Genomic DNA, 25,254 nt, shown 5'->3' on the forward strand with positions numbered 1-25,254 from the left:
GATTAAACAAATTCTTACTCTTGAAAAAGAAAGGAAAAAACTCAGTTGTCCACCCCTTTTTTGTCCTCGATAACATACGGGTAAGACTATCTTGAATGCAGCGCTTCTGTAGTCTTCTGCAGATGAAGTCCAGAAAGTTAGATGCTTCCGTCACATGATGTGAAAAAGGGACGAACGACTTTTGTTTTCTCGTTGTACTAAGTGGAGTATGGTGGAACTATATTCGTGACTTTCACCTCCACACCTGAGCTGTCAAAAGGTAATAAGAAAAGTTAACCCATGTGTATCGACAGTAAACATAGCTAGGCGAAAGCACTTGCAGTACGTCCAAGACTTGTTCATTATGATTTTATCAAAGTGTGTATCGATAGTCAACTTGGTTTTTATTATGGAAATGAAAATTTATTTGATTCATGGCTTCATAACTTTAAACTCAAAAAGTTGGTGATTTTAGAGCAAACAAGCCCTGTTATCACATTGTAGAAATTTAGAACAAGTGGTTGTAAAATTACGTCCTAAAATGATTACTAATAGACGGCGGCTACCACTAGTAGATATTAGGGAAATTGTTTCCTGTTCTTATTTCCTTTTGATGCCAGAGTGTATAGCATTGTCACATGAAATGAAAAATAACAGAGAGAGCAGGTGTTTAAAATATATACATGTTGGTGATGGAGATAGACATCTCAGGCTTTGAAGTTCACCCCTTTTATGAAAATGGTTATTGTAAATTGGATTTTGCTGATACTTCTTGCACATTTGTAACAAGGTTGATGTAATGCCAATTTCTTCTACTTGGTGATGATGTATCAAAGCCTTATATAGCTGTTAACACTGTTGCATATTGCTGTCAATATCTTACACAAAAAATATAACGTAGTGTAGCAGTTTATCAAATAATGTTGCCCTAAATTATACATGTAGTATCAGTAAATAAGGGGGTCAATATAGATAACATGTCTTAGTTGTAAACAAACTCGGGAGATATAAGTTCAATGTTTCTATATAGTTTGGTCACCAGGTAGGTTGTCATACTGCATTTAAAGGATAAAGAAACCATTGGTCATGTAAGTTGGTGAATTGGATGTACAAGCAAATACCTTGGTTAATTAACAATAATAAAGCTTTAAAATGGTTAATTGATTAATTTATTTATTAGGTTAACCATATTACATGTCTTTCTTGTGGGTATTGTTTTATGTACTAAAATATTTGTTGAATACAAAACTTAAAATACAGAGCAAGTTATTCATACTTAAAGACAAGCAGGTCTTGAGTGGCTGCCAGCATGACTGTGATCTAGTGTACAGCTAGGAAAGAAACAACTGACCAGCATGCCTGATGAGGCAGTGACCCCAGTGGTTACTAACCATACTGCTGAGGCCTCCCAAGGGGAACCAACAGACTGGAGTCATGTGCTGGCAGAGTTTACTGGGATGGAGGAACTGCAAGCCCCTATAAGGGCTTCTGCAAGGATCAAAGTAAGTTGTCATTTCTTGTTTAAAACAAATATATATCTATTATATAGATATTTTATTGGTTTGAATTTCTAAAAAGAAAGAAATTTATAGTCATATATAAAAAAATAGTATCAAGGACATTTGATGTCTTATGATAGTTTTTGATCAGCTTGATAAAAGGTGAACTTTATAGTTTATATTCATAAATTGTTTCAATTGGTAAAAACCAAAAATGTATTCATGATAATCCAGGGCTGGTCTGTTAGAATAATGTCATGTGCTTGCATGTCTTCTTCCAGTACACCAGTTTGTCTGTTTCAAAGCAGTACATTGCCCTGGGATCCACCACTGGTGCTGTATACATCTTCCAGAAGAGTGCATTGAAATACCTCCAGTTGCTGTCATCAGAAACTGTAAGATATGACACAATTAATGATATGCTTCTTATTTAGCCTACATGTGTTGTATAGCTGTTGCTTTAATATACCTATACCATGTTATTCACAGTAAGATGATTGCAAATGAGATTAGAAGTACTGCTGTACATTCAAACTAAAATATTTCACTAATTTTATATTATATTATATATATTATATTATCATCATAGGAAGGCTCCGTGATTAAAGTGGAATTTTCTCCTGATGATGAAATATGTGCCTATGCAACCAGGTAAATGCAGTAATACACTTTGAAGACTTAAAGGCAGCCATAGTTGCAAATCATGCCAATTTGTTGGCTGTTGTTGATACTCATTAAAAAGTTCAAAGTGCTCATTCATAAGTATACATGATCAGTCAGCATTTTATAGGAATGCACATGTGATAAAAGAAAATTTGTTTGTTTTATAGCAAAGGATATGTTGTTGTCATGGAGCTCAATATTAGTAAAAGGGGCAAACCAGAGCGTCTGAGGCTTTCTGTAGACCACAAGAATGCTACTATAACATCTCTTTGCTGGAATGATCTTGGGACAAGGCTCTTTATAGGGGATAACACTGGAAAAGTAACAGCAGCTAACATTTCAACTTCCAAGGTAAGAAATACTCAAAAATTTGTATGAAAATGAATTGATGTGTTCATCCCCACCCCTTTCCCCTTATTGTGACCTCTTAGGGCGTCATATATTATCACTGTTATCATTAATGAGGAGGTGTTGGAATTCAGAAATTTAATGAAGAGGCACATAATAATAGACTGGGTGACCAGAAGTGCTTAAATTACTGCAAAATAGGTCTGGCTGAGTATGAACCCAATCACTCTTTTTGATACATATCACTGTAGTAGTAATACTCGAAATCCAAGTGCTTTATTCAGTTGTTGAAATAAGATAAACCAGTACTTTACTATTTACATATAATGTCACCATTTATCTCAGATAACGCTGAATGAGGGACGGATTTAGTATTGTTAAATGATAAGCATATTGTATTTGTTCATATAGTAGGTGGTATATATATTATGAACTGAATTGTTATAGTTGTAATCATGTGCATGCAATATGTGTTTGTGCACATATTAAATTGAAGAATTTTTGGTCTTTCCCAATTCAACTACTCAAAATGCCTTTTATTCAAACTACTTTGAGGTATGCTATGCATGTTTTCAAATGTCTCAAAGTCATTATTATGTCTGAATATCCTGTAAAACTACTTACCTTTTCCTATTCAGATATAAGTATTAGATGTCTATGTTTCCTTTTGAAATGTCAGGAAGGCTATAGTGGTTTTAATTTAATCATGATTCACTTAGAACCAAGTTATTTGATTAAATGTGGTACAAATCATTGAGCAAGAATTTGTGAGTAGGAGAATTTTGTTTCTTATTGAAAAACTAGATTTGGTCCTGCATAGGTAACCTTTAAACTCATTCATAGCAAAGTACATTGGATGCCAAAGTGAATATATGTATATATAGTTGTGGTTCATTGGTTTGACAGTTATGGTGTAACTTTTCTAAAAAATTAGTTAACATTGAATTACAGTTGAGTGATTGTTTTCCTTGTTATTTTCAGGCTAAAGATCTGATCAAACTCCCCTCAGAGGTCATCTTGAGATTGGACTCAGCTGTGGTCCAGATGGACTTTTTGGATGGAAAGTTGCTTATTTCTACTCTTACCAAGAGTTATCTCTGTAACACAGTCAAGTAAGACAATTATTTGCAATTTAAATAGCCTTATTATTGTTTTATACATATTTTAGTATTGAATGACCAATTATAGTAATCTTTGAACTGGACTATCAAAGTCATAAAACAGTATAATTATCTACAGTGCTCTTGATTTAAGTTGCAGCTTTTGGTTTTAAGCATTATTAAAACATTTATCCCCTATTTTTCAGACAAACTTTCACACAGATAGGTAAAAAAGCAAGGTAGGTCACATGAATTTTGAAAATTGAAAAATATGTTCCTTGATTGCAATTCCACTGTCAATTGATTTCACAAAACATTTGCTTTAAGGAGCTTTAAGGATATATTTTTTAATCATCAGTTATTTTTGCTTTCATCTGCTTTCCAGGGATGGCAGATATGGTTCCTGCTTCTTCCATGGACCAAAAATACCAAATCCTATCATCTACTGCTCCCGGCCTGGGTCCAGGATGTGGGAGGTAGGTGTATATTTAGGTAGCTCTTTGATATCTATACTTAGGTTTGTAGAAGAAATGATTTTATTATTACTATTTTGTGACTTTTATTTATTTTACTGCCACATATCCATTGTTATGATATGAAGCAGTTGCAGCAATGATTCACTGTGACAACTGTAAGTTCTACCCAACATCTTTGTTTTTCTTAGGTTGATGGTGAGGGCAATGTTCTGAACACACACCAGTTTAAACAACTTCTAGCTATCCCTTCCATGCCAGTTATCTCATACAGGTTAGTCAGCTGCTTGTTTTCTTATACTAGATATGATGATCTTGGGGTATTAATACTAGTATGGCTGTCCTTTTCATTTTCTTAATGATACTAGTTTTTGTGAAGTACATTTTTATATTCCATGTAATGATTGGGAAAAGGAATTTTTTGCCACTAGAGAAAAATAACTTTCTTTAAACCAATTATTATTCTTTTTCCATAGGTGCACAGATGAGATACCAGACATTTCTACTGATCGTCAAGGCACACCTCTGTCCACTAACTTGCCAGTATTATTGTTGTCTGGGTAAGAAATTTTTTTACTGTAGTTTGCTTTCGTGGATACTGCTGGTAATTTTCCAACCGAGAGTGATTTCCATGAGGTTATTTGAGTATTTTAGATGTGGCCATTGTTCACCATTTGAAACTGAGGAAAGAACAATACCTTGGATAATTTTTTGCTTAAATAATTATTACAGAGAACAGTTCCTTCTCTCATGGTCTGAAAAAGGCATTTATGTATTTGACCCAGCTAATGTCAAAGTGGTGCTATGGACCAATCAATTCCAAGGTAATATTTGTGTTTTGAGATTGTAACTTGTGTAATTTCATATTTTGGTGTTAGTGAACAGTAAATTAATATATTTCAATAAATTAAATCAAAATGCGGTTTATTTGGTTTTTCACTTACTCTTTAGAATATTGTTATTGTATTGAATTAAACTTCTCTTTTTTGAAAAAAATAATGATTAGTAAACTTTGATTGTTTTCAGATATAGAAGCTTTGCAGTGTCACAATAGTGACATTTACTTTCTACATGGTGGTAGTAAAGTGACTAAACTATCTATTATGCCTGTGGAAAAATGTGTCCTGAAACTCTTCGTCAAACAACAATGGAAAAAGTGTGCTCAACTTTGTGTGAGGTTTGCTAACATTATCATCAGTGCTGGTAGTAGACGTCATGTAACAGAAGCCATGTTGAGTGACTTACGTGACCACCTTCATGCTTTGAACATGGGAGAGCTGGCAATGAAAGTAGAAGATATTATTATAAAACTGGAGCCTGATAACCATGACAAAAGTGGCTCATCCTTGAGTAGTCGAAGAAGTAGCGGATCTTCTTTGGAGAGCATGAAGTTGGAATCTGGGATCTATGTGGTCAATTCCAAACCCAAGAAAAAAGCTGAGAACGACAGGAAATCTAGCAGAGTAGCTACCCCAACAAATAACAGTCCTCCTAGTAAGATACCCTCACCAAATGAAAAAAATGATGATAGCATCTCAGTTGATTTACCCGATGGAGAAGAAAACCAAGCAGTCAGTCAATATCCAAACGGTTCTCCAGCAAACACAAACTTAGAAACAAGCAAGGATGCTGACTTAACTCCTAGCAAATCTGAATCAGATCTTGCAAAGTCTTTATCCACAAAGGAGCCCACAATCATTATTAATGAGGGTTCACCAGTTGCTGAATTGACCACTTCTCATGTGCAGAGAAGTTCCTCTGGGTCTAGTTTGCACAGTGCTCACAGTGCTGATGCTGTGCCACTTAAGAGAAAGCTGTCCTCAGAGAGTCTGGTCAGCTTGGAACAAAAGAGCCACAGTAGTACTAGTAGCAGGAGGGGGTCTATAACAAGTACATCGAGTGCAGATGTGATACAATCTAGACCAGGTTTGTAGCTGTTTGGCTTTTTGCAGTTTCAATTAATGTTAATACCTATTCATACTTTGCTACAGTACAATGTTTATTATGTCCTGATTAAAAAAGTTTGTGTGTTAATTTTTGCCTTTCTTTTATAACTGCTAAGTTGAAAAACTTGATTTATTGTTTCATTGATATTGTGCTTGTGAATTTCAGAATCTGTAGAAATTGTAGTGAGATCAAGAAAACCAAACAAGCTGAAAAAGAAGAGGGGTAGCTCTCCAGCATTACTCACAGCATGTAAATAAATAACTGTTATATTCAACTAGTACCTGTATACCAAAACAAATTTCTTGCAGTAAATTATTATTTACACACTGATGAGAAAGTGTTACAAAAGCTACATTTCTAATTGTTGACATTGTTCACAGAGCTGCCCTTTGCAAAGTCTTGAGCTATCTTGACTGGTTTTTCAGCACACCCAGAGAAAGTGCAGGAGAGTATAAGTGACATTCAGCCTGGAGAAGCAAACCTGCAGGCAGAGTCTAGCTTGGAAATGAGTTCAGAGTCGGGACACTTGGAGTTCTCGGGATCATTTGAAGCATCACAGGAATTTGATCCAGCAGCCACAGTGCCTGCATCCAGCTCACCTAAAACCACACTACTTGCCATGAAAGAAAGGTCAGTAATGGAAAGGAATGTTGTATGTTGGTGAAAGTTGTCATGGCATAGGGATCTCTTGACGTGGAGAAAACCATTTACAGCAAATATTTTGCTGATACATGTTTCACCATGACAGTACATTCATTTTATATGTCATTGCAGGTTTTCGTCTAACTTTTCTACGAAGACCAAGTCCATTTTTAAGACTTTCAAAGATCTGAAGGTCAAGGCAAGGCTCCCTAAAAGAGGCTTCCAAAGTAGTGAAACAGATTTGTTAGACATCAAAGATGTGAGTCTATTGTGAATGGATTAATTATTTATATGCACAGAGAGGGAATTTCTAAAGTGACTGTGTTTACAGAGCAAGATCATCGAGAAATATTTCATATCTCATGAAATGAAAAAAAAATCATGCCTTAAACAAGTAGATAAATTTGTAGTGGAGTGCCCCTGTAACTAAAAGTTTGTTGACCTTTTTCAGCCATCCCTACAGTCTTACACCGAGGAAAGTGCCTTTGTGAAAGCGGATGTAGAAGACGAAGAAGATGAAGAAATCAAACCAAAGTCTGAATTTCCCATAGTGGACACTTCCATATTGAAAGAAAAAACTAATTCAACAAGGTTTGGATTTTACATTTATTTCAGAATGAATTTCCACGTTCTAGAGAAAGGATTTTTATGGACATTTCACTTTTTTCTCAGTCATGTAGTGATTTGCATAAGTTATTACAGAAGAGAAAAAAAATTAAGTGTCAAATAGTGCTTCTTACATATAGTTTAGGATGTGTTGGTAGTAAAAAATACCATGTTTCCATTGTTATCCAGGCAAAAACTCCGCAGTTCTGAAATATTGACCCATCCTCAGGCAACACAGCAGGTGTTGTCACAATGGGTGAGGCACCTGCATTCCACCCTGCAGTTATTACACACTGCAATACACAGCCTTAAGAAGCAGAAATTGCTACAACAACAGCAGCAGGAAAACCTGACATCTAAACAAGCTGGAGACAATCAGCATGACACATTGGAGCAGTCAGGAGATGATCTCTCCAGCTCCAATGAGAATACTTTGATGGAAACCCCACAGGAATCGGTTGAAAAAGATGAAGGACCAGAGATTGAGATTTCTAAAAGTTTACCAACTGACAAACTGTTACCTAAAGAAATTATCCAAAGAACGGAGACATCAAATTCAAGTGATATGCAGGAAATTAGTATTTGTAGGAGGTTAAGTGATGGTGGAGATAGGACTTCAAGGAAACCAACAGATGTTCCTGGTTATGGTGTCCATGAAAATAAATCAGTCTTTGATAGGAAAATTGAGAATAGTCATGACAATATCACGGTTGAGAAGTCTGATCAGGAAGATGAAATTCTTGTCACAAGTAGCCACCTTGGCCAATCACCAGACAATGATGATGATGATGATGAAGGCATTGTACTTACACTTTCAGCAATTGCTAGTGAGGAAATGGGTACTACCACATTAAATGAAAATGCTGAAGTATCAGATGGCGATGAAAGTGATCATTATGAAGTACCTTACAAATACAGTCAGGATGGTGCAAAAATGTCTGATGAAGCAAAAAAGGCTGCACAAACACAAGAGAGTTCATCACTTGGAAGCAGTACGTTGTCAGAATTAAGTTCTGAAAGTGAACACTTGACCATCAACAGTCCTGAAAAATACAGCAACTCAGTAAGTTCTAAAATAGGAACTCACTCATTGGATTGTGAAAAGAATGCTGTGTCACATGACAGTGACAGGTCACATGACCTGCCCCCTAGTGGTGCTATTTTGACGGATGAAGCAATTATGGACACACTGTCACATTTGTTTGACAATCCAATTTATGTCAGGGATCCCTTTAATTTGGAGAAAGATATCCACGAGCAGGTGGCAGAGTTAGCAATGCTCTGTTTTGAAGCTCGTATTCATGGAGGCATTTCATTGTATACTCAGCCAAACTTGGAAAATGATTGTGATAAAACAGAGTCCATTTCAGACTTTCTTTTACCAAAGGGTGCTTTTCTTGCTAATGGTGATGTGAAACAGACAGAAAATAACAGTGACTTGTGTCAGATGAATGGTGAGCTGACCAAGGAATATAATTCCACGGCATCTACATGTAAAAGTAATTCTGTGGTAAGCCCAAAGCATCACCATTTTGCCATGTCTGAAGGACAGTTGAGTGGTGCTGAAGATGCACAAGAAGATATTGACATTAAAGAACTGGGGATCTTTCTTAAGTGTTATTTTCATCTGCTAGACTGCGAAAGAATTAAGAGGGCATTGAGACATTGGTGTAGCTCTAACAGGAAGATGGTGTGGGTTGCATTGGTGGAAGCTTTAAAAGGTAGGAAGTAGCTTATGGTATTATTAACTAAGTGAAATGGAGAGTAGCTCGATGTGTTTGTTGTATTATGTTACATTTTAAATAATGAATGTGAAATACATGTATTTGTGGTTCAAATGTTGTGTCTGTCACATTGAATCATTTGCAATGGTTTAAACATTTAAGTCTCTTTGCTTTAACTCTCCTTCATTGTTTTTATGATTAAGTGATCTCTTTCAGAGCTTGGCAAGTTTGATTTGGTGTCAGAATGTTTAAAGGAAAGGAATGTTAATGGGGCATTAGATCTTCTAAGGAGTGGGGTACTTCATGACAAGAGACCAGTGCTGGCACACATAGTCAGGTAAAGTGGTAGTTTGCACAGGTCAGAGCTCATGCATAGGCTAATGTTGGTCAGTTTTATCAGATTCCATCTTGTTTCTGTGAACATTTTACTCAATAAAACTGTATATTAGTCAACTCCTATTACTATTGACAACATGGTAACAAATATTGCATGGTGGAAAGAGTATATGCATTTGAGTTTACTTGAATACTGTGAAAAAGTACAAATGCACTGTTATTAAGTTGTATGTTGGTTCAATATACAGTGAACTTATAACTATTCCTGAGATATATGAAGTAATAATTTTTGTTTCTATACATCCAGGCTGTTTCAGCTCAGCCCAACCAAGACACTAGATTTCTGTGCTGAAAACCAGAAATATGTTTCTCCCATAGATGTCCTCTACATGTGCCAAGATCACAGTAAATATCCACAACACTTAATTCACTATGTCAATAGATGCCTGGAGGATCTTCCACCAAGACAAAGGTAAAGAATAGTTCTTATCTATCGAAGTTCAATTAAGTTGAGTGGTTTTGGTATATTGTTTAGGTAAAAGTGTCAGTTTTTAGCACATTTGTTGCATATGCATTGTTTACTAATTTTGTGCCCAGTTAAGATTTTTTTGTCATCTGCATGAACATATTTTTTTACAGAAAAGCAGCCATTAAAAGCATGTGTAAAGACCGTGACTTTTATCTCAGTTGGATACAGTGTCTTCTTGTGACAGATGGAGCAAGCAAAGAACACATGCAGTGTTCCTGTGGGATGCCTAGGTACTGCTCACCTATTGTTTCAGAATTTTGTATGAATGAGAAATGTGCAGATGTTTATTTTAAATAGTTTTTACTACACTAGTATAATAATTTTGCTTGAATATTTCTAGCCAACAATGTGTCTTTTTAACCTTTTAAGCCCCCTTTACACTGGACGGCGTCCCTTCTGCGTCCAGCAGTTCAGCCCCATTTGAGAGTTAAAGAATTATATATAATACTTAACGTGCCGACAACTGGCCGATCATTGAGCATTCATTCTGATACCAAATCAATGCTCGTGCCTCCTTATTAAGACCACAGCGATGCCAAATTTCATGGTCGCAGACAGGACGCCGTCCATTGTAAAGGGGGTATTAGTTAGAGACCATGAATTTGATCTGGGGGTTAATATAATTATATCATGGCAGTTTTTGCATAGACTTAAAGCTCACTTTTATAAGTTGGATTCTGTGTCCATGATATTAAAACATTTCATATAATTTTGGCTCAGGCCAGGAGCTCACTTGTTCAAGTGGACACAGGATACTGTGATCAGTGAAGCACAGAAACATGGAGGCTGTGACCTGGAGGTACACCAGATCTTCAAGGAGCAGGGGTGTGTAGATAAACCTTGGAAAAAACCTTGGAAAAAAAAACATTATGAACCTCTGTGTTATCTAAATAGTCAAATCTGAAGAAATATTTTTTTCTCTCAAATATATATTTTGATTTGTATTACTTTATTTGGATGTTTGTACACACAATTGCACAAAGGGCTGCCGCCCCCCCCCCCCCCCCCCCCCACATCCACACACACATGCATGCGCATGTGCACACACACACACACATTTTATGTACTAACAATAATATAAATATTAAATTCTATAGGTACTGGTTAGGTTATTTACAATTATGTGACAAAACTCAGGAGTCCACACGGAGAGAAGCAATAGAAATAGTTCTTCAGCTGGGAGATGAACAGTTACTTCATCATGGACATAAACTAGGTAAGCTACATGTAGCAATAATTTCTCAGACAAATTTAACGATTGTTTTGAAGTTACTTGTCAGTATAAAATCGATATGAATTTCTAATAATGAAATACCATAAGATGAGTAACAGGAATTCTATGTCCCATAGGTATTTTAACAGTAAAAATCACTTTTCACCTTAGAGACAAAATGGTATATTTATAAAAGTTAACTGCATATCTTTTTGCCTCTATTGAAGGTTGTTACCCAAGAACTAACCAAGATTGGGAATATGTCTTCCATTTAAAAGAACTCCAGAACTGTCCATCTGGAAACACATCTGACACAATGAATGTTCATGGCCCCTTATGTGTCAAATGTAAGGACGTCTTATTACTGGATTCCAATACTTCTGCAACAAATGCTCCAAGACATCTGATTGGTTGGTCACCTACTGTCACATGGGAGAATCTAGCTCGTCTATTGGTTCGCAGTGTTGGGGGTGCCAAAGCATTGGATCTACTGGGCACTTTCAAAATTCCCGATGGTGCACTTTCTGTGGCTTTTCTACAAAACACATTGTGTACAACTGTGTTACATCAACAACAGAGGTATGGTTACAGTATTGAAATAAGGCAACATGGAAGTGATGTCTTGCTCTTATTTTTTTTACCCTAAAGAAAAAGTCTTATAGGATCCTATAGGACTTTTTTGTAAGGGTGCTCTTTCTTTGTACGAGAGATTGTGAATGTACTTGTGTCTCTTTGAATCAGTGACTAAACATCATGCATTAATTTGAAAACACAGATGTCATGTATTTGAAACTTTAACACATGTTAAAGTTAGCAACAGTTATAAATTTTTGTGTTTGTTTAAAAGTATAATTTAATATCATTTTCTTCTTCATCATGCATGTTTTGATGCTTTTTACTTAGTATTGAACTTTGCAAAATAAATACCCTACTACTGTATGTATTTCAGATTCATTAAGAAAGTAATTTAATTAATTTTTTCAGACTCTTGGTTCACAATATCTTAGAGACAGTAGATACCTATCTTTGGTCACAGAAACCAACACATATGGCACCACAGGTAAGGGGATAGCCCTGTAGCCTTGATAATATTCATATACAGACACTTTTACTGTTTTCAAACATTTTTCGTTTGGTCGTTTGTTTGTTAAATGACAGTTTACATCTGGTATAGTCCAATTCTGCATTGAATTTGATGTTTTATCAGGTTTGATGCTTTTGCATACAAATTTAGACATGAACTTCTTTAATAATGGCAATCATTTTGAATGATATAAAAGGATCTTTTCAAGTCAAATGTTTTTTTCCAATTCTAGGTACTGTTTGCCATTGAAGAAGAGAAGATGTGTACAGCATCTAGGAGTCGAGGGGAAGAGGTTCACCTGAATGAAGCCCTGGTAGGTACACCTGCAATCATGTTTGCACTTACTCTAGGATGAATTTATGAATAAGCTCAGATACAAGAAAATCACGCAAATGTAGAGAGATAAAGTGTGTGAGATGGATAGAAATAAAGTATATATTTTAAAGGCTTTAATAAGGCTATAATAATAATATAGAGTTGGAAATGAATGTACATAAAACTATTTCCTTGGTATTTTAGCAAGCATTTTTGGTCCTTGGAAGACAGGTAAAATTAGATCAAATGTCCTTAACGATCTAATACATCAATATTAGATAGTGCAAGATTTTATATGCATGTTATATTTTATTATTGTATTTGCATGTTATATTTTATTATTGTATTTTCTGTGGTAAATGTTGTTCTTCTAGTAATTAGATTATGAGGCAGTTAATTGCTTCATGTAAAGCTAAGTTTATTAGTAGCATTCTTTTATTTAAATATTGTGAGCAAATTCATTTGTTTGTGTCTTTAATGGATTCTTTTGTTATTCCACTTTTATATCTAATTCATTCATTCTACTTATAATCTGTGTTCACCTTTCTTCATTCAGACAACTGGTATATTTGCTTAAGCTTGGATATATTAAAGTCACTAACCAGGCTCAGTACATTCCTAGCATTGTTTATATTATTGCTAAAAGTGGACTCTGTCTTCACCTTTTTAGGTGCCTTCCATTCAAAGAAATTTTAATTGAGTGTACAGAGACATTTTTATTTCTAATCCAATCTTGCCATACTGCTTTATTTTTAAATAGCAATATTGCTAAATCTTCAAGTAAACCATTTTCAACTGTCCAAAGTTATTATTGCTATTATTATTATTATTATCATATTGCTTTTCCCATAATTTTGTGACTGTCAATGGACATTTGATATTATTAGTATTGGGTATTTTTTCATGCTCCAGCATGTGCTTAATATTGAAAGCAGGACTGTTCAGTGTCATCCGTGAATTTCATGGTATATATTTTCACATTATGTCATGCAGACAAACTTGGATTTCTTTTCAACCATATCACAGTGGCAAGAAATCCCCACTCAGTGTCACATTATTTTTATGGTTGCTGTCTCTTGTTTCCAGTTTACTGATGTGAGTAGTAGAACAGACAGTAAGCACTGGCTGGAGGAACCAGAGGGTCACTGGGGAGTCCACACTGTCATCACTGGGTAGGACATGCATGTTGCAGATACTGTCTTTAAACCGTCAGGCCTCTGAGACTAGTACTGCCTTTTATAAATAGTATAGAAAAAAAGAGAAAGAAACTGTTTGGCAATACATAATTAATGAGCTTGCCTTATATCTCACTATTGATAGATTTCTGGTCACACACACAAGACATTCAGCTATTTAACTCATCATTTCTTTGAATTTATAACTTGAATGCTACCATAGACAGACGGTATTTCAACCATGTTTATGTTTCTATCACCGATATGCATCTGATGTTAACTATGTGTGTAAATGTGAAAGTGCATACCCTTTTTATAAAATGTAAATGTTCTTTTGAAAGAACCGCCCATTTTGTCAGGAAAAGGTCCATTCTGGGTAAAATTTGATCTAGGTACACAAAGGTTTCCTTGTTAAAAGTCCCCTTTTTCTGAAAAGAACCTCCCTTTTGAAATTGCTGGCTATGGGCCTCAAAACAGTTTGTCAAATTAAAGTTTCTATATCACTATCCTTGCAGTGTCTGTGCTATATGTGAGCTTCCACTGAAAGAGCAGGTATCTATTGCTGAACCAGGACTCCTCGTCTTTGACTGTGGTGAGTATATCTATGGTGGAATATTTGATTTAATCTGACTGGAATATTTTAAACACAATTTATCAGAATAATTTTTATAAGTTATTGAGGATATCTCATGGATGAGATAAAAGCATTGTGCTATACTTCAGTTTGATGTATGTTTTTTTATGTACAGACACAGATGTGTCTGTACATATTGCCATCACCTGCGTCTGTCGTCGCCGGCGTCGCCGTCGGCGCCGTGCACTTTCCTTGTAAACACGATAAGTGGAGGGCAGTTTTACTTTTTGGCTTTATATTTACAGAGCTGATGAATATTCATAAAACGCAGGTCAAGTTCGAAAATCAGCATAATCGGGCCATTATTGTAGAAGTTATGCTGTTTTTTCACTTTTCAGCATATATGCAACCCTGTAAACACATTTTAAGGAAAACCGTTAGGCCTGTTGTCATGAAACTCACAGGAGTAATCAATCTTACTAAAACGCAGGTCAAGTTTGAAAATCAGCATGATCGGACCACTATTTTAGTAGTTATGCTGTTTTTTCATTTTTCAGCATATATGCAACACTGTAAACACAATATAAGAAAAATAGATTGGCCAATTGTCATTTAACTCACAGGAATGGTCAATCTTACTAAAACGCAGGTTGAGTTCGAAAATCAGCATAATCGGGGCATTATTTTAGAAGTTATGCTGTTTTTTCACATTTCCTAAGATTCAATTCTTAGGCATGTTAACAGTCTTATTATTTTACTAATAAGATACATAAAAGTGTTTGTTTGACATTTCCTGCATCTTTACAACATTGTTAGTTGATTATGTAAAAATGATGGTAAACTTGTTATCGTGTATTGTGTAATAAAGTGTCAAAAATGGAAATAAACTCATATCATTGCAGTTTGTCAGATTCAATCATTCACTATGTTCAGAATCTCAGAATGGAGGAAATTGGACATTTAACACTGTTGTATTGATATTTTTCCCATCTCATCAATTTTCTTAGTTGATCGTATAAAAATGGCAGTAACCTGTTAATATTGTTTTATGTTAAAAAATTGTTAAAAATGGGGAAAAAATTTTCAGAACACTGCTGTCTTGTTTACATTTTGGCATTTTCAAGTTGTGACTTTGAAGTTCCATAGGCCTGAGGACCTTTGCTAGTCACATTTTCTGAATATCCATGATACTAATATTTTATTATTGTACCACCAGCGTTAGCGCTGGCGGTACACATGGTTTTAGTCCCGTCCGGTCCGTTCCGCCGGCTCCGCCGGCTCCTGCGGCTCCGCCGCCATGTTACCGTTACCGCTTCTCCTCCTAGACGGTAAGGGCCCCCATACCCATCTCTTGGATTTAGGTCACCTATAATCTCAACTCGTTCCACGTAAAATTTGGGCTTTGTCGGTATTGGAGTCTAGGTGTGGCATTCATTGCAATGCACCCTTGTCCAAAAATGGCAAAATTAAATGCTAATTATCTACCCTAGGGAAGGAATTATGGGAAAAATTTCTACAGACGGCTTTCCAAAAGTCATATGTGTAGATTTCAAATATGCCCTTGGATTTGACCTTTGACCTTTATTTCAAGGTCAAACAGACCAAATTTTTCAAAAAAATGAATTTTTTTACGAAAAAAAAATTATTTGCGCTGTTATTCAGACACCACACAGACTTAACCAATAATATTATTGGAAAATGATACCCTTCAGGTCATCTTTCATCTCCGTGAATTTGGGGTCAATCGGTGCATTTTAACGGGAGTAGCGGCCATAAGATACCGAAACTGAAAACTGTCTCTAATTCGGGGACCGTTAATGCTAGAGACCCATTCTTTTTTGCATTTTGTAGAGCATGTAAAGCCCAACACTGGAGGTGGTCTCCGTTTTTTTGTATTCCATACGGTTTTCGAGCTACGCTGTGTCAAAAAGTACATATTGGTGGTGAAAGCAAAATGTGCAGTACGGTAATGGATAATAAATTTTGAACTCTGGAAAAATAAAACATAAGGCTTGGCAAAGCAGACAACTTGTGGTCAAAAATGACATTATTTCATCAAATTTGAACTTCTGGAACTTCATAGCACCTCCCATTTCAAGAATTTTGACCAAAATGACCTTTTCTTTATTTTAATTAATTTTTTCTGTAGGAAATTTATCGCACATTAAGGTAACTCCAAAATTATAACATTTAGTCCCTTATATCTCCAAAACTGGCAGAGATAGGTCCATAGTTACTATTGAAGTTGAATAGGAAGTCATATACTGGCAATCTAAATGTGACCTTGAAATTGACCTTTGACCTACTTTTCACCATGAATTGAACTTTGCAAATTTTGCTTCCCTTTTATCTCCAAAACTGGCAGAGATAGGTCCATAGTTTCTATTGAACTTGAATAGGAAGTCATATACTGGCAATCTAAATGTGACCTTGAAATTGACCTTTGACCTACTTTTCACCATGAACTGAACTTTGCAAATTTTGGTTCCCTTTTATCTCCAAAACTGGCAGAGATAGGTCCATAGTTACTATTGAAGTTGAATAGGAAGTCATATACTGGCAATCTAAATGTGACCTTGAAATTGACCTTTGACCTACTTTTCACTATGAACTGAACTCTGCTAATTTCTTTCTCTTTTAACTCCAAACCTGGCAGAGATAGGTCCATAGTTACTATTGAAGTTGAATAGGAAGTCATATACTGGCAATCTAAATGTGACCTTGAAATTGACCTTTGACCTACTTTTCACCATGAATTAAACTTTGCAAATTTTGCTTCCCTTTTATCTCCAAAACTGGCAGAGATAGGTCCATAGCTTCTATTGAACTTGAATAGGAAGTCATATACTGGCAATCTAAATTGACCTTGAAATTGACCTTTGACCTACTTTTCACCATGAACTGAACTTTGCAAATTTTGCTTCCCTTTTATCTCCAAAACTGGCAGAGATAGGTCCATAGTTACTATTGAAGTTGAATAGGAAGTCATATACTGGCAATCTAAATGTGACCTTGAAATTGACCTTTGACCTACTTTTCACCATGAACTGAACTTTGCAAATTTTGCTTCCCTTTTATCTCCAAAACTGCCAGAGATAGGTCCATAGTTACTATTGAAGTTGAATAGGAAGTCATATACTGGCAATCTAAATGTGACCTTGAAATTGACCTTTGACCTACTTTTCACTATGAACTGAACTCTGCTAATTTCTTTCTCTTTTAACTCCAAACCTGGCAGAGATAGGTCCATAGTTACTATTGAAGTTGAATAGGAAGTCATATACTGGCAATCTAAATGTGACCTTGAAATTGACCTTTGACCTACTTTTCACCATGAACTGAACTTTGCAAATTTTGCTTCCCTTTTATCTCCAAAACTGCCAGAGATAGGTCCATAGTTACTATTGAAGTTGAATAGGAAGTCATATACTGGCAATCTAAATGTGACCTTGAAATTGACCTTTGACCTACTTTTCACTATGAACTGAACTCTGCTAATTTCTTTCTCTTTTAACTCCAAACCTGGCAGAGATAGGTCCATAGTTACTATTGAAGTTGAATAGGAAGTCATATACTGGCAATCTAAATGTGACCTTGAAATTGACCTTTGACCTACTTTTCACCATGAATTAAACTTTGCAAATTTTGCTTCCCTTTTATCTCCAAAACTGGCAGAGATAGGTCTATAGCTTCTATTGAACTTGAATATGAAGTCATATACTGGCAATCTAAATGTGACCTTGAAATTGACCTTTGACCTACTTTCACCATGAACTGAACTTTGCAAATTTTGCTTCCCTTTTATCTCCAAAACTGGCAGAGATAGGTCCATAGTTACTATTGAAGTTGAATAGGAAGTCATATACTGGCAATCTAAATGTGACCTTGAAATTGACCTTTGACCTACTTTTCACCATGAACTGAACTCTGCTAATTTCTTTCTCTTTTAACTCCAAACCTGGCAGAGATAGGTCCATAGTTACTATTGAAGTTGAATAGGAAGTCATATACTGGCAATCTAAATTCGACCTTGAAATTGACCTTTGACCTACTTTTTATCATGAATTGAACTTTGCAAATTTTGGTTCCCTTTTATCTCCAAAACTGGCAGAGATAGGTCCATAGTTACTATTGAACTTGAATAGGAAGTCATATACTGGCAATCTTACTGTGACCTTGAAATTGACCTTTGACCTACTTTTTATCATGAATTGAACTTTGCAAATTTTGGTTCCCTTTTATCTCCAAAACTGGCAGAGATAGGTCCATAATTACTATTGAACTTGAATAGGAAGTCATATACTGGCAATCTTACTGTGACCTTGAAATTGACCTTTGACCTACTTTTCACCATGAACTGAACTTTGCAAATTTTGCTTCCCTTTTATCTCCAAAACTGGCAGAGATAGGTCCATAGTTACTATTGAAGTTGAATAGGAAGTCATATACTGGCAATCTAAATTCGACCTTGAAATTGACCTTTGACCTACTTTTTATCATGAATTGAACTTTGCAAATTTTGGTTCCCTTTTATCTCCAAAACTGGCAGAGATAGGTCCATAATTACTATTGAACTTGAATAGGAAGTCATATACTGGCAATCTTACTGTGACCTTGAAATTGACCTTTGACCTACTTTTCACCATGAACTGAACTTTGCAAATTTTGCTTCCCTTTTATCTCCAAAACTGGCAGAGATAGGTCCATAGTTTTTATTGAACTTGAATAGGAAGTCATATACTGGCACATATTGGTGGTGAAAGCAAAATGTGCAGTACGGTAATGGATAATAAATTTTGAACTCTGGAAAAATAAAACATAAGGCTTGGCAAAGCAGACAACTTGTGGTCAAAAATGACATTATTTCATCAAATTTGAACTTCTGGAACTTCATAGCACCTCCCATTTCAAGAATTTTGACCAAAATGACCTTTTCTTTATTTTAATTAATTTTTTCTGTAGGAAATTTATCGCACATTAAGGTAACTCCAAAATTATAACATTTAGTCCCTTATATCTCCAAAACTGGCAGAGATAGGTCCATAGTTACTATTGAAGTTGAATAGGAAGTCATATACTGGCAATCTAAATGTGACCTTGAAATTGACCTTTGACCTACTTTTCACCATGAATTGAACTTTGCAAATTTTGCTTCCCTTTTATCTCCAAAACTGGCAGAGATAGGTCCATAGTTTCTATTGAACTTGAATAGGAAGTCATATACTGGCAATCTAAATGTGACCTTGAAATTGACCTTTGACCTACTTTTCACCATGAACTGAACTTTGCAAATTTTGGTTCCCTTTTATCTCCAAAACTGGCAGAGATAGGTCCATAGTTACTATTGAAGTTGAATAGGAAGTCATATACTGGCAATCTAAATGTGACCTTGAAATTGACCTTTGACCTACTTTTCACTATGAACTGAACTCTGCTAATTTCTTTCTCTTTTAACTCCAAACCTGGCAGAGATAGGTCCATAGTTACTATTGAAGTTGAATAGGAAGTCATATACTGGCAATCTAAATGTGACCTTGAAATTGACCTTTGACCTACTTTTCACCATGAATTAAACTTTGCAAATTTTGCTTCCCTTTTATCTCCAAAACTGGCAGAGATAGGTCCATAGCTTCTATTGAACTTGAATAGGAAGTCATATACTGGCAATCTAAATTGACCTTGAAATTGACCTTTGACCTACTTTTCACCATGAACTGAACTTTGCAAATTTTGCTTCCCTTTTATCTCCAAAACTGGCAGAGATAGGTCCATAGTTACTATTGAAGTTGAATAGGAAGTCATATACTGGCAATCTAAATGTGACCTTGAAATTGACCTTTGACCTACTTTTCACCATGAACTGAACTTTGCAAATTTTGCTTCCCTTTTATCTCCAAAACTGCCAGAGATAGGTCCATAGTTACTATTGAAGTTGAATAGGAAGTCATATACTGGCAATCTAAATGTGACCTTGAAATTGACCTTTGACCTACTTTTCACTATGAACTGAACTCTGCTAATTTCTTTCTCTTTTAACTCCAAACCTGGCAGAGATAGGTCCATAGTTACTATTGAAGTTGAATAGGAAGTCATATACTGGCAATCTAAATGTGACCTTGAAATTGACCTTTGACCTACTTTTCACCATGAATTAAACTTTGCAAATTTTGCTTCCCTTTTATCTCCAAAACTGGCAGAGATAGGTCTATAGCTTCTATTGAACTTGAATATGAAGTCATATACTGGCAATCTAAATGTGACCTTGAAATTGACCTTTGACCTACTTTCACCATGAACTGAACTTTGCAAATTTTGCTTCCCTTTTATCTCCAAAACTGGCAGAGATAGGTCCATAGTTACTATTGAAGTTGAATAGGAAGTCATATACTGGCAATCTAAATGTGACCTTGAAATTGACCTTTGACCTACTTTTCACCATGAACTGAACTCTGCTAATTTCTTTCTCTTTTAACTCCAAACCTGGCAGAGATAGGTCCATAGTTACTATTGAAGTTGAATAGGAAGTCATATACTGGCAATCTAAATTCGACCTTGAAATTGACCTTTGACCTATTTTTTATCATGAATTGAACTTTGCAAATTTTGGTTCCCTTTTATCTCCAAAACTGGCAGAGATAGGTCCATAGTTACTATTGAACTTGAATAGGAAGTCATATACTGGCAATCTTACTGTGACCTTGAAATTGACCTTTGACCTACTTTTTATCATGAATTGAACTTTGCAAATTTTGGTTCCCTTTTATCTCCAAAACTGGCAGAGATAGGTCCATAATTACTATTGAACTTGAATAGGAAGTCATATACTGGCAATCTTACTGTGACCTTGAAATTGACCTTTGACCTACTTTTCACCATGAACTGAACTTTGCAAATTTTGCTTCCCTTTTATCTCCAAAACTGGCAGAGATAGGTCCATAGTTACTATTGAAGTTGAATAGGAAGTCATATACTGGCAATCTAAATTCGACCTTGAAATTGACCTTTGACCTACTTTTTATCATGAATTGAACTTTGCAAATTTTGGTTCCCTTTTATCTCCAAAACTGGCAGAGATAGGTCCATAATTACTATTGAACTTGAATAGGAAGTCATATACTGGCAATCTTACTGTGACCTTGAAATTGACCTTTGACCTACTTTTCACCATGAACTGAACTTTGCAAATTTTGCTTCCCTTTTATCTCCAAAACTGGCAGAGATAGGTCCATAGTTTTTATTGAACTTGAATAGGAAGTCATATACTGGCACATATTGGTGGTGAAAGCAAAATGTGCAGTACGGTAATGGATAATAAATTTTGAACTCCGGAAAAATAAAACATAAGGCTTGGCAAAGCAGACAAGTTGTGGTCAAAAATGACATTATTTCATCAAATTTGAACATCTGGAACTTCGGAGCACCTCCCATTTCAAGAATTTTGACCAAAATGACCTTTTCTTTATTTTAATTAATTTTTTCTGTAGGAAATTTATGGCACATTATGGTAACTCCAAAATTAAAACATATAGTCCCTTATATCTCCAAAACTGGCAGAGATAGGTCCATAGTTACTATTGAAGTTGAATAGGAAGTCATATACTGGCAATCTAAATGTGACCTTGAAATTGACCTTTGACCTACTTTTCACCATGAACTGAACTTTGCATATTTTTTTCCCTTTTATCTACAAAACTGGCAGAGATAGGTCCATAGTTACTATTGAACTTGAATAGGAAGTCAAGAGATAGGTCCATAGTTTCTATTGAACTTGCATGGAAAGTCATATACTGGCAATCTAAGTGTGACCTTGAAATTGACCTTTGACCTACTTTTTATCATGAATTGAATTTTGCAAATTTTGGTTCCCTTTTATCTCCAAAACTGGCAGAGATAGGTCCATAGTTTCTATTGAACTTGCATGGAAAGTCATATACTGGCAATCTAAGTGTGACCTTGAAATTGACCTTTGACCTACTTTTCACTATGAACTGAACTTTGCAAATTTCTTTCTCTTTTAACTCCAAACCTGGCAGAGATAGGTCCATAGTTACCATTAAAGTTGAATATGAAGCCATATACTGGCAATTTACTGTGACCTTGAAATTGACCTTTGACCTACCTTACGATGAACTTAACTTTGATTGTACCATTTTAAGTTATATATATTTTTTGCATATTTTGAAAATTCTTGTTGATTGCATTTTTACAGCTTGTCAAGCATAAGACTGGTGGCTGTGTCCCTTCTTTTGTGTATGTGGGGGTCTATACGAATGCACTTGCTCCAGCTGGTGGTACAATATTCGGAGGCGGTATCGCCTCTCTGATCCTCTAGTTAAAAATTGATGGTCATTATGCTGTTAAACATTATGTAATATTGCATCAAAATTTGAAAAAAAAAAAACAAACTATTTTGGGCACTGCTCCCATGATGACCATTTAAGAAAAACCATGTCACTTACTGTTCTCAAACTTACAGGAAAGAAACATGGGACTAGAATACAGCTTCAGTAGGCAATGCAGTCTGTTTGGTAATTCTTACTGCCAGTTTAAACAGTTTTTTTTTTTTTTTTTTTTTTTTTGTGAAAATTTAATTTTTCACATATTGGCATTTTCAAGGTGTGACTTTGAAGTTCCACAGGCTTGAAGACCCATGCTAGTCACATTTTCTGAAAATCCATGATACGTATATTTTATAATTAAAAATTGACGGTCATTATGCTGTTAACCATTATGTAATATGGCATCAGAATAGAAGAAAACTCAATTTTGGGTGCTGCTGCCATGATGACCATTATGGGAAAACCATGTTACTTATGATTGCCAAATTTTCAAAAAAGAAATACGGGACTAAAATGCAGCCTGAGTTGGAAAAACAGTCTAATTGGCTTCTTTTTCTGGAAGTTATACATTTTCAAAGTGTGAACTTGTTACACATTTTACTTATATTGGTATTACCTGTTGAGCATAATTAAAATTTGATGTTGAATTTGCAGTTTAACATAATGTACTTTTGCATCACAATTGACAGTAGCCTATTTTGAGCATAGTTATTTCCTGTTTTTTGTCTGTACATTTGACAGCTTTGCTGCCTTGTTGTGTTTTGATGTTATCACTGAAAAGCAGATCGCTTGCCGACTTTGACTGATGTCAGTTTTTTTATGTGTCACTTATAATTTATACTGTGTGTACATCTGGAAGTCCACCACTGACTTACGGTGCATTCCCAGAGATTTAGATCGATCCAGAGAATTAGATTTAGGTCGACCTAACTCCCTGGGGGTTCGCGCTAAATTGCAGTCAGCTGAGGGCGCACCATAGTTAATTACCCCCTTACAGCTTTTAGTAGGTGGGACAGACGCTTAAGCCGGCTAAGCTGACAGTAATCTAGTGAGACTCCCCACAGGGATAGATCGATCTTAAATCTATGGGAATGGGGTCTTAGCTGGATCTGTTTCATAATGCACAGATTATGCACAAAGAATGACAAAGCATTCTACTTTTGTGATGCATTACAGCATTTGTCTTTGTAAAAGCAGTGTCATTTGCCCTGTTTTAATTTATGGAAGCATATGCAGCATAATACTGTTTTTTTTTGCAGGTCATAGTTTCCACAAGAAATGTTTACCAGAGCAAGCATGCATGGTTTGTTTGGAAGATAATTTGATGTTACAAGAATCCATGAAGTGAACAGTATTTCTTAAAGTGATCTACCAGCCTTAAATTGAAAGCATTTGACTCCTAGGGGAAAGGATTTGTGATTAAGAGGTTAAAAATATTTCTGTGCCTTACTTTTGCTACAGGCATTTGCTAAAAGAACAAGATTTATTCATCAGTAGATACACATCGTGGGTTGTAAACCCCAAAGACAATCAATACAGAACTAAGAGAGGCCAAAAAGAATAAATGAAGAATTGGATAAAGGAAAATGTCACTTTTTTCCTCAAGCACATCTCATGATCAAGAGATAGTGAAATCAGTACTTAATAATCACTGAGAAGGGATTATTTGCATAATTGCTAATGTTTCAATATTCAAAATTTGTAGATAGTGTTATGTCAGTAGAAAAGCACCTGAATGAAAACGAAAAAAGAAAATAAGGGAATCCATAATAAAGTGCATAAAATGTTCAAGTGATGCAAGTGATGTTAAAGGAGACTGCTCATAATATTCAGTTTCTATAAAAATGATTGTGTAACTTCTAATATTGAGAGTAGGAAACCTTGCTGTAGCTTATTTATTTTTAATTCAGAATTTCTGCAGAGGTTCCTGCCAGTAGTATTAAATTCATTACAGCATGGAAAGATATTGAATAGATATGGTTAAAGACATTTTACCTCCTTAACACTAAATGGATTTAGTTAAGGGTTCCAGGTTTAAGATGGAAGACTTATTTGTCATACTTGAAGTTAGAAAAAGAGTATTTGAAAGAGATTTATAGTTAAAAGTAAGTTATTTATTCACAAATTTTCAAATTTTGCCTATCCAGTATCCATGACTTTGAATTACGTATACTACATACTTTGTTTATAGGCATTCAATATGCTTTTTTGATCTTTTGAATATTTTTATTTTCAAATCTTACTTAAAACACTTGTGGGAAAGAAAAATAATCAGTTTTGAGAAGGTAATCTGAAATTACCTAATACCTAACACTATATTTTGTCACCTAGAAAACAGTTTTGGATTGTATAGTTTAAGATTTAATCATATTGATTGATTTAAGTGGTACATTATTTTCATATTTAAATCGTGTAAAATGCATAATTGAAGGTAAAGAGTTGTGAATTTATACTCCATGTGTCAAGCTGCTGCATGTAGAAGTGATTAAACAAAACAATTGCCAGGTGCTTGCTTATAGCATAAAAATGTAGCAGATGTTACACTTATGAATCATCCTTTTTTTGCAAGAATTGGCTGAATGCAAAGAACAAACTGTGATAAATTGTAATTTTTTTAATGTTTATTGAAGGAAAGTAATTTTCTACAGGTAATCCCTTGAATATATATTTGAGAAAATAAACAAAGAAACAATGTCTTGAACTGAGTA

At 35.2% G+C, this 25,254-nt stretch overlaps 1 protein-coding gene across 5 annotated transcripts; it reads left to right on the plus strand.

Moving 5' to 3' along the window:
- The first annotated feature begins 130 nt into the window (after nt 1-130).
- Nucleotides 131-25,245, plus strand: LOC106159140 (uncharacterized). Of its 5 annotated transcripts, none has more exons than XM_013535341.2 (29): nt 131-259; nt 1,262-1,481; nt 1,760-1,873; nt 2,068-2,129; nt 2,309-2,492; nt 3,471-3,601; nt 3,796-3,828; nt 3,975-4,065; nt 4,254-4,336; nt 4,539-4,622; nt 4,795-4,886; nt 5,089-5,988; nt 6,175-6,258; nt 6,435-6,639; nt 6,784-6,910; nt 7,103-7,242; nt 7,447-8,978; nt 9,198-9,318; nt 9,625-9,789; nt 9,957-10,076; nt 10,567-10,671; nt 10,944-11,062; nt 11,287-11,638; nt 12,044-12,119; nt 12,376-12,456; nt 12,663-12,689; nt 13,545-13,630; nt 14,149-14,225; nt 23,806-25,245. In XM_013535341.2, exons 2-29 carry the CDS (start codon nt 1,335-1,337, stop codon nt 23,892-23,894), a joined length of 5,427 nt encoding a protein of 1,808 aa, XP_013390795.2. In that variant the 5' UTR covers nt 131-259; nt 1,262-1,334; the 3' UTR covers nt 23,895-25,245. The 5 variants fall into 5 exon arrangements, with proteins under 5 accessions (XP_013390795.2, XP_013390799.2, XP_013390798.2 ...); XM_013535345.3 differs by having other exon boundaries at nt 6,175-6,231; XM_013535343.2 differs by having other exon boundaries at nt 132-259; nt 1,240-1,481.
- The last annotated feature ends 9 nt before the right edge of the window (nt 25,246-25,254 follow it).

This window comes from Lingula anatina, chromosome 1 (assembly GCF_051362555.1).
Source record: "Lingula anatina isolate TDL-2025a chromosome 1, LinAna3.0, whole genome shotgun sequence".
NCBI classification, from domain to species: domain Eukaryota; kingdom Metazoa; phylum Brachiopoda; class Lingulata; order Lingulida; family Lingulidae; genus Lingula; species Lingula anatina.

Coding starts and splice junctions, on each gene's coding strand:
- LOC106159140 (XM_013535341.2), top strand. CDS start 1,335: ATGCCTGATGAGGCAGTGACCCCAGTGGTTACTAACCATACTGCTGAG. Junction 9,319..9,624: donor GTGCTGGCACACATAGTCAG/GTAAAGTGGTAG, acceptor CTATACATCCAG/GCTGTTTCAGCTCAGCCCAA. Junction 12,457..12,662: donor TTCACCTGAATGAAGCCCTG/GTAGGTACACCT, acceptor TTGGTATTTTAG/CAAGCATTTTTGGTCCTTGG.